Source organism: Grus americana, chromosome 36 (genome assembly GCF_028858705.1).
Source record: "Grus americana isolate bGruAme1 chromosome 36, bGruAme1.mat, whole genome shotgun sequence".
Classification (NCBI taxonomy): Eukaryota; Metazoa; Chordata; class Aves; order Gruiformes; family Gruidae; genus Grus; species Grus americana.
The window spans coordinates 278,075-296,369 of record NC_072887.1 but is presented as its reverse complement, the minus strand read 5'-3'; the positions used below and the strand labels follow the sequence as shown (position 1 = coordinate 296,369).

Here is an 18,295-nt window from a genome sequence, read left to right as displayed (position 1 = left end):
CGTGAGACCGTGGCCCCATAGCTTCGTGGCCCCACGTCCCCCGTGTCCCCGTGTCCCCACGTCCCCGTGCCCCCCCGTGTCCCCCGTGTCCTGTGTCCCCACGTCCCTATACCCCCCGTGTGCCCGTGTCCCCACGCCCCCGTGTCCCCACCTCCCCGTGTCCCCGTGTCCCCGTGTGTCCCGTGTCCCCACGTCCCTGTGCCTCCCGTGTCCCCCCGTGTCCCTCAGTCCCCACACCCCAGTGCCACCACACGCCCCCCGTGTCCCCACCGCCGTGCCCAGTGCCACCCCACGCCCCGTGACATCCCCAAATCCGTGTCCCCACTTCCCCGTGTCCCCACCCCGTGTCCCCCATCGTGTCCCCTGTCCCCACTTGCGTGTCCCCACCTCCCCACGCCCACGGTGTCCCCCCCACTCCCGGCCCCATCCCGTGTCCCCAAATCCCCGTGTCCCCCGTGACCCCCATCCCCACGTCCACCCGTGTCCCCCTGTGCCCCCATCCCCATGCCCCCCCGTGTCCCCCCGTGTCTCAGTGTCCCCCCGTGCCCCCCCATCCCCACGCCCCCCCGTGTGTCCCCGTGTGTCCCCGTGACCCCATCCCCACACCCCCCTGTGTGTCCCCCCCGTGTCTCGTGTCCCCCCGTCCCCCCGTGCCCCCCATCCCCACGCCCCCCCCGTGTCCCCCCGTGTCCGTCCCCCCCCCGGCGCAGGGAGGCGCAGGTGGCTCCTGGGGGGTTTATTGGGGGGTTTATGGCTTTTGGGGCCCCCCCGGCCCCACACGCAGACACAGACACGGGGGGGGGGGCGACACGGGTGGGGGGGGGACACACACTGGGGGCTTTGGGGGGCTGGGGGGGGGGCCGGGGGGCTGGGTCCACTCTGGGGGGGCCCCCACGTACATACACGGGGGGGGGGGCAGAGACACACGCGGGGGGGCCCCCCCAATACGAACACGTGACACGAGGGGGGGTGGGGGCCCCCCCACATACGAACACATTTTGGGGGGGGGGAGGGGAGCTGGGGGGGGGGGGGGTCCCGGATCCTTCGCGTGGCTGTGGGGGGGGTGGGGGATGGGCGTGGGGGCCCCCCCCGACCCGGCTCCCGGGGTTCACAGTGGGGGGGGGGCCGGGCCCCCCCTTGTCGTGCAGGTCGGGGGGCCCGGGGGGGGCCCGGGGGGGGCCCGGGGGTCCCTATGGCTTCGGTGGCGGGGCCCCCCCCCGGCCGGGCCGGCACCTCCAACCCCGGCGCCTGCGGGAGAGAGGGGTCAGCGCCCTCCCAGTACGGCCCAGTGGCCTCCCAGTATGGCCCAGTGCCCCCCCCAGTATGGCTCAGTACTCCCCCAGTATGGTAAAGTGCCCTCCCAGTATGGTAACATGCCATCCCAGTATGGCCCAGTACTCCCCCAGTATGGTAAAGTGCCTCCCAGTATGGCAAAGTGCCTCCCAGTATGGTAAAGTGGCCTCCCAGTATGGTAAAGTGCCCTCCCAGTATGGTAACATGCCATCCCAGTATGGCCCAGTACTCCCCCAATATGGTAAAGTGCCCCCCAGTATGGCAAAGTGCCTCCCAGTATGGTAACATGCCATCCCAGTATGGACCAGTACTCCCCCAATATGGTAAAGTGCCTCCCAGTACGGCAAAGTGCCTCCCAGTATAGTAAAGTGGCCTCCCAGTATGGCCCAGTACCCTCCCTGTATGGTAAAGTGCCCTCCCAGTATGGCCCAGTGCCCTCCCAGTATGGTAAAGTGCCCCCCAGTATGACAAAGTGCCTCCCAGTATAGTAAAGTGGCCTCCCAGTATGGCCCAGTGCCCCCCCAGTATGGCCCAGTACTCCCCCAGTATGGTAAAGTGCCCTCCCAGTATGGCCCAGTACCCTCCCAGTATGGCAAAGTGCCTCCCAGTATAGTAAAGTGGCCTCCCAGTATGGCCCAGTACTCCCCCAGTATGGTAAAGTGCCTCCCAGTATAGTAAAGTGGCCTCCCAGTATGGCCCAGTACTCCCCCAGTATGGTAAAGTGCCTCCCAGTATAGTAAAGTGGCCTCCCAGTATGGCCCAGTAGCCTCCCAGTATGGTAAAGTGTCCCCCAGTATGGTAACATGCCATCCCAGTATGGCCCAGTACTCCCCCAGTATGGTAAATTGGCCTCCCAGTATGGCCCAGTACCTCCCCAGTATGGCAAAGTGCCCTCCCAGTATGGCCCAGTGCCCTCCCAGTACAGCCCAGGCCTGTCTTGTCCCTCCCCAGTATCCCCAGTGGCACCCAGATATCTCCCAGTACCTGCCCAGTACAGCCCAGTGCTCCCCAGTATGGCCCAGTCCCTCTCTCACTCCCCTCCCAGTAACTCCCAGTTTCTCCCCAGTGTCGCCCACGCAGCTCCCAGTCCCTCCCGTGCTCCCAGTGCCTCCCAGTGTGTCCCCAGTGCCTCCCAGTGCCTCCCAGTACAGCTCCCAGTGCCTCCAAGTCCCTCCCAGTACCCCCCAGTACCCCCCCAGGCAGCTCCCAGTTCCCCCAGTGCATTCCCAGTCCCTCCCAGTGTCCCCCCAGCTCCCAGTCATCTCCAGTCCCTCCCAGTCTCTCCCAGTCCCTCCCAGTACCACCAGTGCCCCCCCATGCAGCTCCCAGTGCCCCCCAGTCCCTCCCAGTTGCCCCCCCCGCAGCTCCCAGTCCCCTCCAGTTCCTCCCAGTGCCCCCCCACAGCTCCCAGTCCTTCCCAGTGCCCTTCCACGCAGCTCCCAGTGCCCCCCAGTTCCTCCCAGTCCCTCCCAGTGCCCCCCCAGCTCCCAGTACCACCAGTGCCCCCCCACGCAGCTCCCAGTCCCCCCCCAGTCCCTCCCAGTGCTCCCCAGTCCCTCCCAGTACAACCAGTGCCCATCCATGCAGCTCCCAGTCCTCCCCAGTTCCTCCCAGTACCTCCCAGTCCCTCCCAGTCTCTCCCAGTTGCCCCCCTCCACAGCTCCCAGTTCCTCCCAGTTGCCCCCCCCGCAGCTCCCAGTCCCTCCCAGTCCCTCCCAGTGCCCCCCCCAGAGCTCCCAGTCCCTCCCAGTCTCTCCCAGTTGCCCCCTCCACAGCTCCCAGTCCCTCCCAGTCCCTCCCAGTCTCTCCCAGTTGCCCCCTCCACAGCTCCCAGTCCCTCCCAGTTCCTCCCAGTCCCTCCCAGTTGCCCCCCCCGCAGCTCCCAGTCCCTCCCAGTCTCTCCCAGTCTCTCCCAGTTGCCCCCTCCACAGCTCCCAGTCCCTCCCAGTCTCTCCCAGTGCTCCCCCAGAGCTCCCAGTCCCTCCCAGTCCCTCCCAGTTCCCCCAGTCTGGGCTCACTGGGCTCAGTCGGGGCCGACGGGCTCCACCACGCCGCCGGGTTTGTCCCGCGCCGACCCCTTGGGCGCCAGCGCCAGCGCCTTCTCCTGCGCACGGGGACGCTCGCACGGGGCCTCGCACGGGGATGCTCGCACAAGGACTCGCACAGGGATGCTCGCACGAGGACTCGCACGGGGACACTCGCACAGGGACACTCACACGGGGCACGCTCGCACAGGGACTCGCATGGGGAGCCTTGCACAGGGACACTTGCACGGGGACACTCGCATGGGGATGCTCACACGGGGCCTTGCACGAGGACACTCATGGAAACACACAGGGCACGCTCACACGGGGCTTTGCACGAGGACACTCATGGAAACACATGGGGCACGCTTGCACGGGGCTTTGCACGAGCACACTCATGGAAACACGTGGGGCACGCTCGCACGGGGCCTCGCACAAGGACACTCATGGAAACACACGGGGCACGCTCGCACGGGGCCTCGCACAAGGACACTCATGGAAACACACAGGGCACGCTCGCACGGGGCCTTGCACGAGCACACTCATGGAAACACGTGGGGCACGCTCACACGGGGCCTCGCACGAGCACACTCATGGAAACACACAGGGCACGCTCGCACGGGGCCTTGCACGAGCACACTCATGGAAACACACAGGGCACACTCGCACGGGGCCTCGCACGAGGACACTCATGGAAACACGCGGGGCACGCTCGCATGGGGCTTTGCACGAGCACACTCATGGAAACATGCGGGGCACGCTCACACGGGGCCTTGCACGAGGACACTCATGGAAACACACAGGGCACGCTCACACGGGGCCTCGCACGAGCACACTCATGGAAACACATGGGGCACGCTCACACGGGGCCTCGCACGAGCACACTCATGGAAACACGCGGGGCACGCTCACACGGGGCCTCGCACGAGCACACTCATGGAAACACACAGGGCACGCTCGCACGGGGCCTTGCACGAGCACACTCATGGAAACACACAGGGCACGCTCGCACGGGGCCTCGCACGAGCACACTCATGGAAACACATGGGGCACGCTCACACGGGGCCTTGCACGAGGACACTCATGGAAACACACAGGGCACGCTCGCACGGGGCCTTGCACGAGCACACTCATGGAAACACATGGGGCACGCTCACACGGGGCCTCGCACGAGCACACTCATGGAAACACACAGGGCACGCTCGCACGGGGCTTTGCATGAGCACACTCATGGAAACACACAGGGCACGCTCGCACGGGGCTTTGCACGAGGACACTCATGGAAACACACAGGGCACGCTCACACGGGGCCTCGCACGAGCACACTCATGGAAACACATGGGGCACGCTCACACGGGGCCTCGCACGAGCACACTCATGGAAACACATGGGGCACGCTCGCACGGGGCCTTGCATGAGGACACTCATGGAAACACGCGGGGCACGCTCGCACGGGGCCTCGCACGAGCACACTCATGGAAACACACAGGGCACGCTCGCACGGGGCTTTGCATGAGCACACTCATGGAATCACACAGGGCACGCTCACACGGGGCTTTGCACGAGGACACTCATGGAAACACGCGGGGCACGCTTGCACGGGGCCTTGCACGAGGACACTCATGGAAACACACAGGGCACGCTCACACGGGGCCTTGCACGAGGACACTCATGGAAACACACAGGGCATGCTCACACGGGGCCTTGCATGAGGACACTCATGGAAACACGCGGGGCACGCTTGCACGGGGCCTTGCACGAGGACACTCATGGAAACACATGGGGCACGCTCACACGGGGCCTTGCACGAGGACACTCATGGAAACACACAGGGCACGCTCACACGGGGCCTTGCATGAGGACACTCATGGAAACACGCGGGGCACGCTTGCACGGGGCCTTGCACGAGGACACTCATGGAAACACACAGGGCATGCTCACACGGGGCCTTGCACGAGGACACTCATGGAAACACACAGGGCACACTCACACGTGGCCTCGCACGAGCACACTCATGGAAACACGCGGGGCACGCTCACACGGGGCCTCGCACGAGCACACTCATGGAAACACGCGGGGCACGCTCGCACGGGGCCCCTCGCACGCTCACCTCGACGAGCGTGTGCCAGTGCTCGATGGGTTTGCGGGGGTTGGCCAACATCTGGGCCCAGTGCTCCCGGCCCGGCCCCTCGGCGTCGCTGCCCACGCGGCACAGCCCGATGACCTCGTTGTGCCCGATGCTGCGCGACACCGACACCCGGGGCACCCACCCGTGAACACCCACGGACACCCACCCACGGACACCCCACGGACACCCGGGGCACCCACCCGTGAACACCCACGGCACCCGGGACACCCACCGACAGACACCCCACAGCACACGGCACCCACCCATGGACACCCACGGACACCCGTGGCACCTGCCCACAGACACCCCACGGACACCCGTGGCACCCACGGCACCTTGCATCCACCCACAGACACCCACGGACACCCGGGGCACCCACCGACAGACACCCCACAGCACCCGGCACCCACAGGAGCCGGCACCCACGGCACCCAGCACCCACCCGTGGCACCCCACGGACACCCGTGGCACCCACTCACGGACACCCACGGCACCCAGCACCCACCCGCGGACACCCGTGGCATCCACCCACGGCACCCACAGCACCCGGCACCCACTCACAGACACCCCACAGACACCCGTGGCACCCGGCGCCCACCCACAGACACCCCACAGCATCCAGCACCCCACCCTGCACCCGCCCATGGACACCCACGGACACCTGGCACCCACCCACGGACACCCCACAGACACCCGTGGCACCCACAGCACCCGGCACCCACCCACAGACACCCCACAGCACCCACTCACGGACACCCCACGGACACCCGTGGCACCCACCCACGGCACCCACGGCACCCACCACCCACTCACAGACACCCCAAAACACCCCCACCCCCTCCTGGCACCCCCGCCATCACCCGCTCTCGTGCGACGTCCCTCGCACGAGGGTTCTCTCGCACAAGCCCCCTCCTCCCCCCCCCGCACCCCTCCACTCCCCCCCCCTCAGCCCCACGGCGCGTGACACCCCCCCACCCCCCCCCCCAAAACCCCGCTGACCAATCGTAGTCGACGACGGCGATGGTGAGGCTGACGTGGTGCACGCTCTCGTGCGGCACGTCGAACACGAGGGCCTCGTTGTAGCTGGGGTTCAGCGTGTTCTTCTTGATCGACGTCTTGCGCTTCTTCAGCCGCCGGCCCTCCGCCATCAGCGACGCCTTCACGTAGGGGTCTGCGGGCCGCCCCACGGTGACCCACGGCCACCCACGGTGACCCACGGCCATCCATGGTGACCCACAGTGACCCACAGCTGCCCCACAGCCACCCCACAGCAACCCATGGTGACCCACAACCACCCATGGCCACCCACGGTGACCCACAGCTGCCCCACAGCCACCCCACAGCAACCCACGGTGACCCACAGCCGCTCACGGCCACCCCACAGCAACCCACAGCCACCCCACAGTGACCCACAGCTGCCCCACGGTCACCCCACATCAACCCACAGTGACCCACGGCCACCCCACAGACATCCCATAGTCACCACAGCCACCCCACGGCCACCCCACAGTGACCCACGGTCACCCATAGAGCCCCACGGAAGTGCCGTCCCCCCATGTCCCCCCAATGTCCTCTGTGTCCCCCCACGTCCCCCGTGTCCCCATGTCTGTGTCCCCCCATGTCCCCACGCCCCCCCATGTCCCCCCCATGTCCCCCCATCCCCGCACGTCCTGCCACCCCCCTTCCCCCCCGTGTCCCCACCCCCCCGTGTCCCCACACTCCCCACGCCCCCCACATGTCCTGCCACCCCCCCGTGTCCCCCCCGTGCCCCCCCCACGCCCCCACACCCTGCCACCCCCCCGTGTCCCCCCATGTCCCCCCACCCCCTGTGCCCTGCCACCCCCCCATCCCCCCCGTGTCCCCACACCCCCCGTGTCCCCCCACCCCTCCACGGCCCCTGTGTCCCCACACCCCCCCGTGCCCCCCACACCCTCCCACCCCCCGTGTCCTGACACCCCCCCACCCTGCCACCCCCCCCATCCCCCCTGTGCCCCCCACACCCCCCCGTGTCCCCACGTGTCCCCACACCCCCCACACCCCCCCGTGTCCCCATGCCCCCCGTGTCCCCACACCCCCCCACGCCCCCCATGTCCCCACGCCCCCCTGTGCCCCCCGTGTCCCCACACCCCCCCACACCCCTGTGCCCCCCGTGTCCCCACACCCCCCTGTGTCCCCCCGTGTCCCCACACCCCCCGTGCCCCCCGTGCCCCCCGTGCCCCCCCCACCGGAGAAGCCGGTGAGGTCCATGGCGCGCAGGTTGGACGCCCGGATCACCGTCACCGTGAGGCGCCCGGCCGTGGGCAGGTAACACAGCGAGAAGTTCACCTCCCCCAGGTCGGCCTTCTCCTGCCGGGCAGCGGGCACGGGGGTCACGGGGGGCACGGGGGGCACGGGGGGCACGGGGGGTCACAGGGGGCACGGGGGGCACAGGGGGCACGAGGGGAATGGGGGCACGAGGGGTCACGGGGTCACGGGGGGCATGGGGGAACAGGGGGCACGAGGGGTCACGGGGGGCACGGGGGGAATGGGGGGCACGGGGGAACGGGGGGCACAGGGGGCATGAGAGGAATGGGGGGAACGGGGGGCACAGGGAGAATGGGGGCACAAGGGGCACAAGGGGCACGAGGGGTCATGGGGGGCACGGGGGAACGGGGAGCACGGGAGGCACGAGGAGCACAGGGGGACACGGGGGGCACCAGGGGCATGGGGGTCACGGGGGGTCATGGGGGTCACGGGGGGCACAGGGGGCACGGGGGGCACGAGGGGCACGGGGGGCACGAGGGGTCACAGGGGTCATGGGGGGCACAAGGGAGCACGAGGGAGCACGAGGGGCACATGACATGGAGGGACCACAGCCACGACAGGCGGCACAAACCGGGGCTGCAAATGCGCGTGCAAATGCGCGTACAAATATGTATGCGAATGCGTGTGCAAATGCGGATGCATACGGGTACGGAAATACGTACGCAAATGTCTGTGCGAATGCGCATGCAAACGCGCGTGCAAAGCCGTCTGCAAATGTGTGCGCAAACGGCTATACAAATGTGCGTGCAAACGTGTGCAAATGTCCCTGCACATGGACGTGCATGCAAATATGTAAGCAAACGCGCACGCAAATATGCGTGCAAATGTGTGCAAACATGTACGCGAATGTCTGTGCAAATAGGCATGCAAACGTGCGCGCAAACACGCATGCAAATACGTGTGCAAACGTGCGCACAAATGCCACTGCGAATGCAAACACGAATGCACCCGCATGTGCAAATTCAAATATCAATGCAGGCGTGCCTGCAAATGCGTGTGCAAATGCGCGTGCAAATGCGCGTGCAAATGCAAACGTGTCTGCGGATGCGAATGTAAATGCACCTCTAAATGCAAGTGCAAACAGAAGTGCGAACGCAAATATAAATGTGGATGCAAATATCAGTGCAAATGCAAATGTAAATGTAAATGTAAATGCAAATGCAGATGCAAATGCAAATGCAAGTATCAATGCACCTGCACCTGCAAATGCAAACATAAATGTAAATGCAGATGCAAATATCAATGCAGATGCAAATGCAAATGTCAATGCACCTGCACATGCAGATGCAAACATAAATGTAAATGCAGATGCAAACGCAAGCATCGATGCAGATGCAAATGCAAGCATAAATGCAAATGTAAATGCAGATGCAAATGCAAGTATCAATGCAGATGTAAATGTAAATGCAGATGCAGATGCAAATGCAAGTATCAATGCAGGTGCAGATGCAGATGCAAACATAGATGTAAGTGCAGATGCAAATGCAAATATCAATGCAGATGCAAATGCAAATATCAATGCAGATGCAAATGCAAATGTAAATGCAAACACCAATGCAAGCATGGATGCAGGTGCAGATGCAAACATAAATGCAGGTGCAGGTGCAGCTGCAGACGCAAGCATCGATGCGGATGTAAATGCAAACATAAATGCAAATGCAGATGCAAATGCAAATGTAAATGCAAACGCAAATGCAAGCATCGATGCAGATGCAAATGCAAATATCGATGCAGATACAAATGTAAATGTAAATGCAAACGCAAGCATCGATGCAGGTGCAGATGCAAATGCAAACATAAATGCAGATGCAGATGCAAATATCAATGCAGATGCAAACATAAATGCAGATGCAAACACAAACATCGATGCAGATGCAAATGCAAACATAAATGCAAATGCAAACGCAAATGCAAGTACGGATGCAGGTGCAGATGCAAATGCAAACATAAATGCAAATGCAAATGCAAGTACGGATGCAGGTGCAGATGCAAACATAAATGCAGATGCAAATGCAAATGCAAATATCAATGCAGATGCAAACATAAATGCAAATGCAAACGCAAACATCGATGCAGATGCAAATGCAAACATAAATGCAGATGCAAATGCAAATGCAAACGCAAATGCAAGCATGGATGCAGGTGCAGATGCAAACATAAATGCAGATGCAAACGCAGCTGCAGACGCAAGCATCGATGCAGCTGCGGATGCAAACGCCCCCATAAACGCCGCCGCAGCCCCCCTCCCGCAGAGCCCCCCCCGTACCCCGCTGCCCTCCAGGATGTCCCTCCAGATGGGGACCTCGGGGCCCCTCTCGGCCGCCTCCAGCAGATTGTCCAGCACCACCTGCCCGATGAGGTCATGGCGCGAAAACCGATCGAAATCGTAGACGCTGAAATGCAACCGCCGGGCGGGGAGCTCGGCGAAGGGTACCCCGAAACTGAAGGTTTCGTCGAAAACGGGGTTCAGGGTTTTCCGATGGACCTTGGTCTGGAATTTCTTTTTGCGGTCGGGCAGGAGGTAGATTTTGACGTAAGGATCGGAAAAACCGTTGGCGTCTTTGGGGGGCAGGTCCAGCGCCCGCAGGATTCGCACCACCAGCTGTTGGGTGCCGTAGGCGTAACGGAGCGACACCCCGAGACGACCGCAGGGTGGGGGGCACCCGCTCGCCCCCGTTGCGCCGTCGTTCTGGGTGGCGGCGGCGGCGGTGATGTCATCGGCGACGCGGGGTCGGTAGAGCTCGGGTTGGATTTGGCCCAGGTTGGGGGGGTTCTGCTCTTCGGGGAGGGGGGGGAGCGGGGTGCTGGGGGGGGGGGGGGGGGGGTGCGGGGTCACCCCGATGGGGACGTGTCGCCTGTTTTGTGACACCCCCACACCCCCCACGTCACCCCCGTGTCGCCGTGCCCCACCCCCCACCCCCCCCATCCCTGGCACCCCGCTGCCCCCCCCCGTCCCCATGCTGACCCCCCCCGTGCCCCCCCCATGTCCCCCCCTTGTCCCCAAGTCCCCCCTGCCCCCCCATCCCCGTGCCCCCCCATTTCCACCCCCCTGCCCCCCCATCCCATGTCACCCTGGCCCCCCCCCCGGCCCCATGACCCCCCCCGGCCCCCTGACCCCCCATGTCCCCCCCAATTCCTGCCCCCCCGCCCCCCCATTCCCCCCACATCCCCCCCATGTCCCCCCGTTCCCCCACCCCCCATTTCCCCCCTGTGCCCCCCCTGTGCCCCCCATGGCCCCACCCCCCATGTCCCCCCCACCCCCCATTCCCCCCCTGTGCCCCCCATCTCCCTGCCCCCCATGTCCCCCCCCCCCCCGTACCTGCCACCCACGTGCTGCTGGGAGGGGGCGCTGGGCAGAGCACCCGACCCTTCCCCCCCTAATTCCGGAGGGGGCACCTGGGGGGTCCCCAGAATCGGGGGGGGCCCCCCGAGCCCCCTGCCCGCCCCCCCCTCGGGACAGGGCCCCATGTCCAGGTAACAGCGTTCGGGGGGGGGGGGGGGGCAGCAGCAATTCGGCGCCCGCCTCCCCCCGATCGGGCAGGGGGTCCCCAAAACCCGTCGTCAGCAGCGTCGTCGTCACGGGGCCCCCTCCCGGGCCGCTTTGGGGGGGCTCTTTTCGGGGGGGGGCCCCCCCCCTTATGACGCCAGGGCACCCAGCAGAGCTTCCAGGAGACGAAGAGCGACACCCCCAGCAGCACGAGCCCGCAGAACGTCACGATCACCGAGAGCAGGCTGACCGACACCTCTGGGGCACCCCGAAACGTCAGGGGCACCCCGAAACGTCAGGGGCACCCCGAAACGGCAGGGGGGGACCCGGAATGGCAGGGGGACCCCAAAATGTCAGGGGGACCCAGAATGGTAGGGGGGAGGGACGGGGGGGCACCCCGAAATGGCAGGGGGGGACCCGAATGGCAGGGGGGAGGGACATGGGGGGCACCCCGAAATGGCAGGGGGGGACCCGGAATGGCAGGGGGGCACCCCGAGATGTCGAGGGAGACCCCGAATGTCAGGGGGACCCCGAAATGTCAGGGGGACCCAGAATGGTAGGGGGGAGGGACATGGGGGGCACCCCGGAATGGTGGGGGGACCCGGATGGCAGGGGGGGACCCCGAATGGCAGGGGGGAGGGACGGGGGGCACCCCGAAATGGCAGGGGGACCCTGAAATGGCAGGGGCACCCCGGAATGGGAGGGGGGCCACCCCGAAATAGCAGGGGGGAGGGACGGGGGGGGCACCCCAAAATGTCGGGGGGGCACCCCGAATGGCGGGGGGGACCCGAATGGTAAGGGCACCCCGAAATGTCGGGGGGACCCCAAAATTTCAGGGGGGGCACCCCGAATGGCAGGGGGGGACCCCAGAGTGTCGGGGGGGAGAACACACGGGGGTCCCCAAATCCCACCGGGGGGGCCCAAACCCCACCCAGGGCCCCAGCACCCCCCTGGGACCCCACCACGGTTTTGGGGTCCCCCCTTCTGGTGTCACCCCCCCCCCCAGACACCCCCCCTCCTGCCCCCTGAAACTGGGAAGGGGGGGTCCTGTCCCTGGGGGGGGTCCCCTGTCCCACCCTCATTTGCCCCCCCACACCTCAGGGTGCCCCCACCCCGGGGTGCCCTCCACCCCATGTGCCCCCCACCCCAGGGTGCCCCCCCCGATGCCCCCCTCCCCAGATGCCCCACCCCCCCCAAGGTGCCCCCTTACCCCAGACACTCCCCCCCCCAGGGTGCCCCCCCCCCCCAAGATGCCCCCTCACCCCATGTGCCCCCCCCCAGGGTGCCCCCCCTATGTGCCCCCCCCACCCCAGATGCCCCCCCCCCCGGTGCCCACCCCAGGGTGCCCCCTTACCCCAGACACTCCCCACCCAGATGCCCCCCTCCCCCCATTCTGCCCCCCCACTCCAGATGCCCCCCACCCCAGGGTGCCCCCCCCACCCATGTGCCCCCCCCACCCCAGGGTGCCCCCTTACCCCAGACACACCCCCCCCCGGCTGCCCCCCCCACCCCAGGGTGCCCCTCCCCCCATGTGCCCCCCCACCCCAGATGCCCCCCCCCAGGGTGCCCCCCCCATGCCCCCCCCCGGGTGCCCCCCCCCAGGGTGCTCCCCCCCCCGGGTGCCCCCCCCACCCCAGTGTGCCCCCCCCCATGTGGCCCCCCCCCCCGGCTGCCCCCCCCACCCCAGGGTGCCCCCTTACCCCAGATACTCCCCACCCAGATGCCCCCTCCCCCCATTCTGCCCCCCCCCCACCCCAGGGTGCCCCCCCCCCCCCAGATGCCCCCTCCCCCCAGGGTGCCCCCTTACCCCAGACACTCCCCCCCCCGGCTGCCCCCCCCACCCCAGGGTGCCCCTCCCCCCAGGGTGCCCCCCCACCCCAGGGTGCCCCCCCCACCCCAAGATGCCCCCCCCACCCCAGGGTGCCCCCTTACCCCAGACACTCCCCCCCCCGGCTGCCCCCCCCCACCCCAGGGTGCCCCCCCCACCCCAGATGCCCCCTCCCCCCATTCTGCCCCCCCCCACCCCAGGGTGCCCCCCCCACCCCAAGATGCCCCCTCCCCCCAGGGTGCCCCCTTACCCCAGACACTCCCCCCCCCCGGCTGCCCCCCCCACCCCAGGGTGCCCCTCCCCCCAGGGTGCCCCCCCACCCCAGGGTGCCCCCCCCACTCCAGACACTCCCCCCCCCCCAGGGTGCTCCCCCCCACGGGTGCCCCCCCCACCCCAGTGTGCCCCCCCCATGTGGCCCCCCCCCCGGCTGCCCCCCCCCCCCCAGGGTGCTCCCCCCCCCGGGTGCCCCCCCACCCCAGGGTGCCCCCCCCACCCCAGACACTCCCCCCCCCGGCTGCCCCCCCCACCCCAGATGCCCCCCCCCCCGATGCCCCCCCCACCCCCGGGTGCCCCCCCATGCCCCCCCGGTGCTGACCGGTGTCCGAGGCCCGGGGGTGCCCGCGGTGGCGCAGGAGGTCGGTGAACTCCAGGCACTTGGCGTGGGGGGGGCGCGCGCGGGGGGCGAAGCAGAGCTCCTGCACCAGCCGCAGGGCGCTGCGGCACACGTCCTCCTCGTAGTCCCCCGACATGGCCGCCTGCGCACGCGCACCCCTCGCACGCCTGCCTCGCACGCCCGCCTCGCACGCGCCGGGGGGGGCCGCGAGGGAGAAGGGGCTGGGGGGGGGGAGAAGAGTGGGGCGGGGGGGGGGGGGCGTCTCGCAGTTCACGCGCGTGTGTGGGTGTGCAAGGGAGGGGTGGGCGCGGTTGTGAACGTGCTCGCGGGCGCGCTGGCGCGAGGGGTGGCGGGCGTGCGAGGGGTTGCGCTCGTGAGAGAGCGTGTGCGTGTGCTCACAGGTGTGCGAGGGGGTGTGAGTGTGTAAGGGGTTGTGTTCCGGAGAGCGCATGTGCGTGTGCTCACAAGTGTGCAAGGGGTGTTGAGCGTGTAAGGGGTTGTGCTCCTGAGAGCACATGTAGTGTGTTCAAGTGTGCAAGGGGTTGTGAGCGTGTAAGGGGTTGTGTTCCGGAGAGCGCATGTGCGTGTGCTCACAAGTGTGCAAGGGGTTGTGAGCGTGTAAGGGGTTGTGCTCCTGAGAGCGCATGCGCGTGTGTTCAAGTGTGCAAGGGGTTGTGAGCGTGTAAGGGGTTGTGTTCCAGAGAGCGCATGTGCGTGTGTTCAAGTGTGCAAGGGGTTTTGAGCGTGCAAGGGGTTGTGTTCCAGAGAGCGCATGTGCGTGTGTTCAAGTGTGCAAGGCGCTGTGCTCATGAGAGCGCATGTGCATGCTCACAAGTGTGCAAGGCGTGAGTAAGTGCTTGTGCTCCTGAGAGCGCATGTGCTTGTGCTCGAGTGTGCAAGGGATTGTGAGTGTGCATGTGGTTGTGCTTGTGTTTGCACACATGCATGTGCTCACAAGTGTGCATGGGGTTGTGAGAGTGCAAGAAGTTGTGCTCGTGATGGTGCACGTGTTTGTGCTCACAGGCGTGCGCAGGGTTGCGAATGTGCAAGTTGTGCTCAGGAGAGCACATGCACTTGTGACTGCACACGTGTGTGTGCTCACAAGTGTGCGTGGGGCTGGAAGCACAATTGTGAACATGCTCGTGCTCATGATTGCACGTGCGCGTGTGCTCACGAGTGTGCACAGGGTTGTGCTCACACGTGTACGTGGGGTCGTGCTTGTGAGTGTGCATGGAGCAGGGCTAGTGATTGTGCACGTGCTTGTGACTGTGCACGAGCTTGTGCTCATGAGCGTGCGTGGGATTGCGAGCGTGCATGGGGCTGTGCTCACGACAGTGCACGTGCCTGCGCTCACGAGTGTGCGTAGGGTGGTGCTCGTGAGCGTGCACGGGGCTGTGATTGTGAACGGGGTTGTGCTCGTGACAGCGCGGGTGCTTGCGGTCACAAGCGTGCGCGGGGTTGTGAGCGGGCACGGGGTTGCGCTCGTGATTGCGCGCACGCTCGTGCTCGTGCTAGCGCACGGGGTTGGGATCGTGCACGTGGCCGTGCTCGTGCGTGGGGTCGTGCTCACGATTGCGCGCCGGGTCGCGCGTGCAAACCCAACCGCCCCCTCCCCGTGTGCGCGCACGCCCCCTCCCCACCCTCGTGCAAACCCTCGTGCGATGGCATCACCTGCTGGGCGACTCCTCGGCGGGGCCGGGGCTGGGGGGAGGGGGTCAGTGGTGCCCGGGGGGGGGCGCGTGTGCAAGGCGGGGGCTGGGCCGGGCCATGCGGCACGAGGGCCGTGAGCTCACGAGCGGCGGGGGGGCGGGGTGGGGGGGTCCCTCGTGCGACGGCGACCTGCGGGAAGAGACGCTTTTGGGGGGGGGGGGGGTGAGCCCCCCCAGCCCCTCGTGCGACGCACGAGAGGTGTGAACGCCCCCGCACACAGCTGCCTCCGCACGCCGTCGCACGAGGGAAGCCCGAAGTGGGCGGGGGGGGGGCACCCCCAGGCATCCGGGAGAGCCCCCCCCCCCTCCTCGTGCGAGGCGTGCTCTGGCACCGACACCCCCGTGCAAAGGGGGTGTCACCCCCCCCCCCCAAACCTCAGATCAGTGGGGCTGCCCCCCAAGTGCAGTGACCCCCAGCCCCACAAGTGCCCCCCCCCCAAACCTGACAGGAACCCCCAGATTTCCCCCCCCGACCCCCCCCAAATCTGCCCCCTCCCCCCCCCATACCAGCCCCCCCCAAATCTGCCCCACTGAAGGGGGAACCCCCAAATCTGCCCCCCTCCCCCAAAACCCAGCCCCATAGACCCAGCCCCCCACGTCCTGGCCCCCCCCAAACCTGCCCCCCCAAACCCGCCCCCCCAATAACCTGCACCCCAAAACCTGCCCCATAGAGCTGCACCCCAAAACCCGCCCCCCCAAAAACCCGCCCCCCCCAAACCTGCCCCCTCCCCCAGACCAGCCCCACAGACGCAGCCCCCCCCCCGTCCTGCCCCCCCCAACCTGCCCCCCCCCCAAACTGCCCCCCCAAAACCTGCCCCCCCCCCCCAACCTGCCCCCCCCCGCCCCACCCGGGTCCCCCGGCCGGGCCCGCGCTCACCTGCCGTACCGAGCCGAGCCGAGGCGGTCCGAGGGCAGCCGAACCAACCCGATTTCCGCCGAACCGGCCCGAGCTAAAGACGAGCTCTGCCGAACCGAGCCGAACGTCCCCGAGCGACTCCGGTTCGGCCCGAGGGAAGACGAACCGACCCGAACCGGCCCGAGCTCTGCCGAACCGGCCCGAACCGGCCCGAACGGAGCCGAGCGGAGCCGAGCGCCTCCCGCCCGGTGCCGGCAGGTGCCGAGTGAATGCGGAGGTCACACGCGGCCGCCAGGGGGCGCTCGGGGCGCGTGCGAGGGGGGGGCGGAGGGGGCGGAGGGGGCGGAGGGGGCGGAGGGGGGCACCAGTAATGGGGGGGGGGCACAGCTATAGGGGAACCTATAGGGGAACCTATGGGGGTACCTATGGGGGGGACACACACAGCTATAGGGGAACCTATAGGGGAATCTATGGGGGGACACACACAGCTATAGGGGAACCTATAGGGGAATCTATGGGGGGACACACACAGCTATAGGGGAACCTATAGGGGTACCTATGGGGGTACCTATGGGGGGACACACACAGCTATAGGGGAACCTATAGGGGAATCTATGGGGGGACACACACAGCTATAGGGGAACCTATAGGGGAACCTATGGGGGAACCTATGGGGGGACACACACAGCTATAGGGGAACCTATAGGGGAACCTATGGGGGAACCTATGGGGGGACACACACAGCTATAGGGGAACCTATAGGGGAACCTATAGGGGTACCTATAGGGAAACCTATGGACACACACACACACACAGAGCTATAGGGGAACCTATGGGGGAACCTATGGGGGTACCTATGGGGGTACCTATGGGGGAACCTATGGGGGAACCTATGGGGGGACACACACAGCTATAGGGGTACCTATAGGGGAATCTATGGGGGGACACACACAGCTATAGGGGTACCTATAGGGGTACCTATAGGGGTACCTATGGGGACACAGACACGCAGAGCTATAGGGGAACCTATAGGGGTACCTATAGGGAAACCTATGGACACACACACACAGAGCTATAGGGGAACCTATAGGGGAACCTATAGGGGTACCTATGGACACACACACACAGAGCTATAGGGGAACCTATGGGGGTACCTAGGGGGGTACTTATGGGGGGACACGCACAGCTACAGGGGAACCTATAGGGGTACCTGTGGGGGGGCACAGCTATAGGGAGTCCCTATGGGGGCACCTATGGGGGGCACAGCTATAGGGGTACCTATGGGGGACACACACACCTATAGAGAGTTCCTATGGGAATAGGGGACACGCCTATAGGGAGTACCTATAGGGAGGGGGGACTCTCTAGGGGGTCCCTATGGGGGGGACACACACCTATAGGGGGCCCCTGTGGGGGCGTCTATGGGAGGAACACAGCTATAGGGGGTCCCTATAGGAGGTAACTATGGGGGTACCTATGGGGGGCACAGCTATAGGGGGACCCTATGGGGGACACACCTATAGAGGGGTCCCTATGGGGTGGGGGGGAGAAACCCCTATGGGGAGTGCGGGGCACCTATGGGGTGGGTGGGAGCAGGGGGATTCCCTATAGGGCCTATAGTGCACGGGGAGGGGTCCCCTATATGCTGAGGGGCGACTTCTATAGGGTGTGGGGGTGTCCCCTATAGGGTGGGTGGCAGCAGGGGGTCCCCTATGGGGAACAGGGGGCTCGGCTATGGGGTGGGGGGGTCCCCTATGGGGTGGGGGGTGCCTATAGGGTGCGGGGGTGTCCCCTGTGGGGCGGGAGGGGCCATGGGGGGGGCCCTATAGGGGGAGGGCGGGGCTATAGGGGGCGGGGGCCCTAGAGGGGGCGGGGTCTGCCCCACGCGCTCTCCCGCCTCAGCCCCCCCGCCAGGGGGCGTGGCCTGACCGAGGAGGGGGCGTGGCCGTGGGCGTGGCCGTGGAGGGGGCGTGCCCAGTGGTGTGGCCAGGGGGGCGTGGCCGATGGGGTGGCCGGGGGCGAGGCCGAGGAGGGGGCGTGGCTCTGCGCCTCT

At 66.6% G+C, this 18,295-nt stretch overlaps 1 protein-coding gene across 1 annotated transcript; it reads right to left on the bottom strand.

Annotated features, from left to right (window-relative positions):
• Positions 1-1,033: 1,033 nt before the first annotated feature.
• On the bottom strand, positions 1,034-16,491 carry SYT3 (synaptotagmin 3). Its single transcript, XM_054808457.1, is given in 11 exon segments — positions 1,034-1,248; positions 3,312-3,397; positions 5,428-5,557; positions 6,445-6,616; positions 7,671-7,791; positions 10,016-10,553; positions 11,069-11,220; positions 11,223-11,494; positions 13,660-13,819; positions 15,349-15,516; positions 16,264-16,491. Coding segments are annotated over 8 exon segments (1,620 nt in total). The 5' UTR covers positions 13,814-13,819; positions 15,349-15,516; positions 16,264-16,491; the 3' UTR covers positions 1,034-1,248; positions 3,312-3,316.
• Positions 16,492-18,295: the final 1,804 nt, after the last annotated feature.